Consider the following 1,139-nt stretch of genomic DNA (forward strand, 5'->3'; position numbering starts at 1 on the left):
ACAAATAGAACTCAATAAATGCAACTGGCAACTGCCCTTCTGTGCAGTCGATGTTGGCATATTTGGTCCTCAGGTTCACAGTTACTATCATCCACACTGGTTTGAGGACAGACCTATACTGGGTGGCCCAGCATTTCTGACGGTGGTATAGGAACTGAGATGGCTCTCCTTCTGTGCAGAGAACGGTGCTCTTTTTGTGACTCATCACTCCAAGTTTTTCCTTCAGTACACAACAGATAAGAAAAGCACAATATTACTTACCAACGAACCACCCATCATCACATTTTTCCATGACATCAACAATATCTCCATCTCGGAGTTCCAATTCATCATCATTCTGTGGTATATAGCTATACAATGCTTGGTAGCTAAATCTGTAAATTAAAAAAAAATGATTAGTAAGTGACCCAAATGCTGATGGCATTAAATGAGTTTTAAAAACCTGTTTCAGTTAAATCAACATTTGGGTCGTGTTTCCTGCTCATCAGTGGGGAAAAAAGTATTTTAATGGCTCTTTAATAACTTAGCATTGGGGGAGATCCGTTCAACATGTGATAAGTAAATTAAGATTCAGAGGGATGGAGAATCTGAGAAGCAAGTCATGATTGGTGCTTTCATTTAGTTTCATCTGGTTGCTTTAGCCAAGCTTTTTTTTGTCTAGATGTTCCCCCTTGAAAGTTAATCAAGTTCTTAACACAAGATAACATGTGTAGATTGTCAAGGATAATCAGAAGTTACTTAGGTCCAGAGACAGACATTATATACGAGTCACATACATTGGAGAGCATGAAGCAATTGTCATGTGTATATATATAATTTTTAAAAGTATAACCCAGTTACCACACTGTTTAGCAATACTACCTTGAGTTTCTTTGCATGCCAACACATATTTTATTAATTGCTTTGAAATGTGAATGCCATTTTTCTAAAACTCCTGAAGGCATATCTATCCCAGTAATATTTGGGGTTAAAATTTTTATTTACTTGCTAGTTGGCCTAAGGCAATGTATGTAGTCTGTGCTGTTCTGACAGGCTCTAGACAAAGCTGGCAGAGAAGGCAATGGCAACCCACTCCAGTACTCTTGCCTGGAAAATCCCATAGACGGAGGAGCCTGGTAGGCTGCAGTCCATGGGGTCGC

The 1,139-nt window shown here is 39.1% G+C and overlaps 1 protein-coding gene across 24 annotated transcripts in view; it reads right to left on the reverse strand.

Annotated features, from left to right (window-relative positions):
- The window catches only part of SORBS1 (sorbin and SH3 domain containing 1), a 236,387-nt gene that overhangs the window by 4,961 nt on the left and 230,287 nt on the right, over nucleotides 1-1,139 (reverse strand). For all 24 annotated transcript variants that reach the window (XM_010832970.1, XM_010832967.1, XM_010832973.1 and 21 more), the window contains one exon: nucleotides 262-374. In XM_010832970.1, coding sequence (XP_010831272.1) covers nucleotides 262-374 — 113 coding nt within the window. The remainder of the gene's footprint in view (nucleotides 1-261; nucleotides 375-1,139) is intronic.

This window comes from Bison bison, unplaced genomic scaffold (genome assembly GCF_000754665.1).
Source record: "Bison bison bison isolate TAMUID 2011002044 unplaced genomic scaffold, Bison_UMD1.0 scf7180017862979, whole genome shotgun sequence".
Taxonomy (NCBI): Eukaryota; Metazoa; Chordata; class Mammalia; order Artiodactyla; family Bovidae; genus Bison; species Bison bison.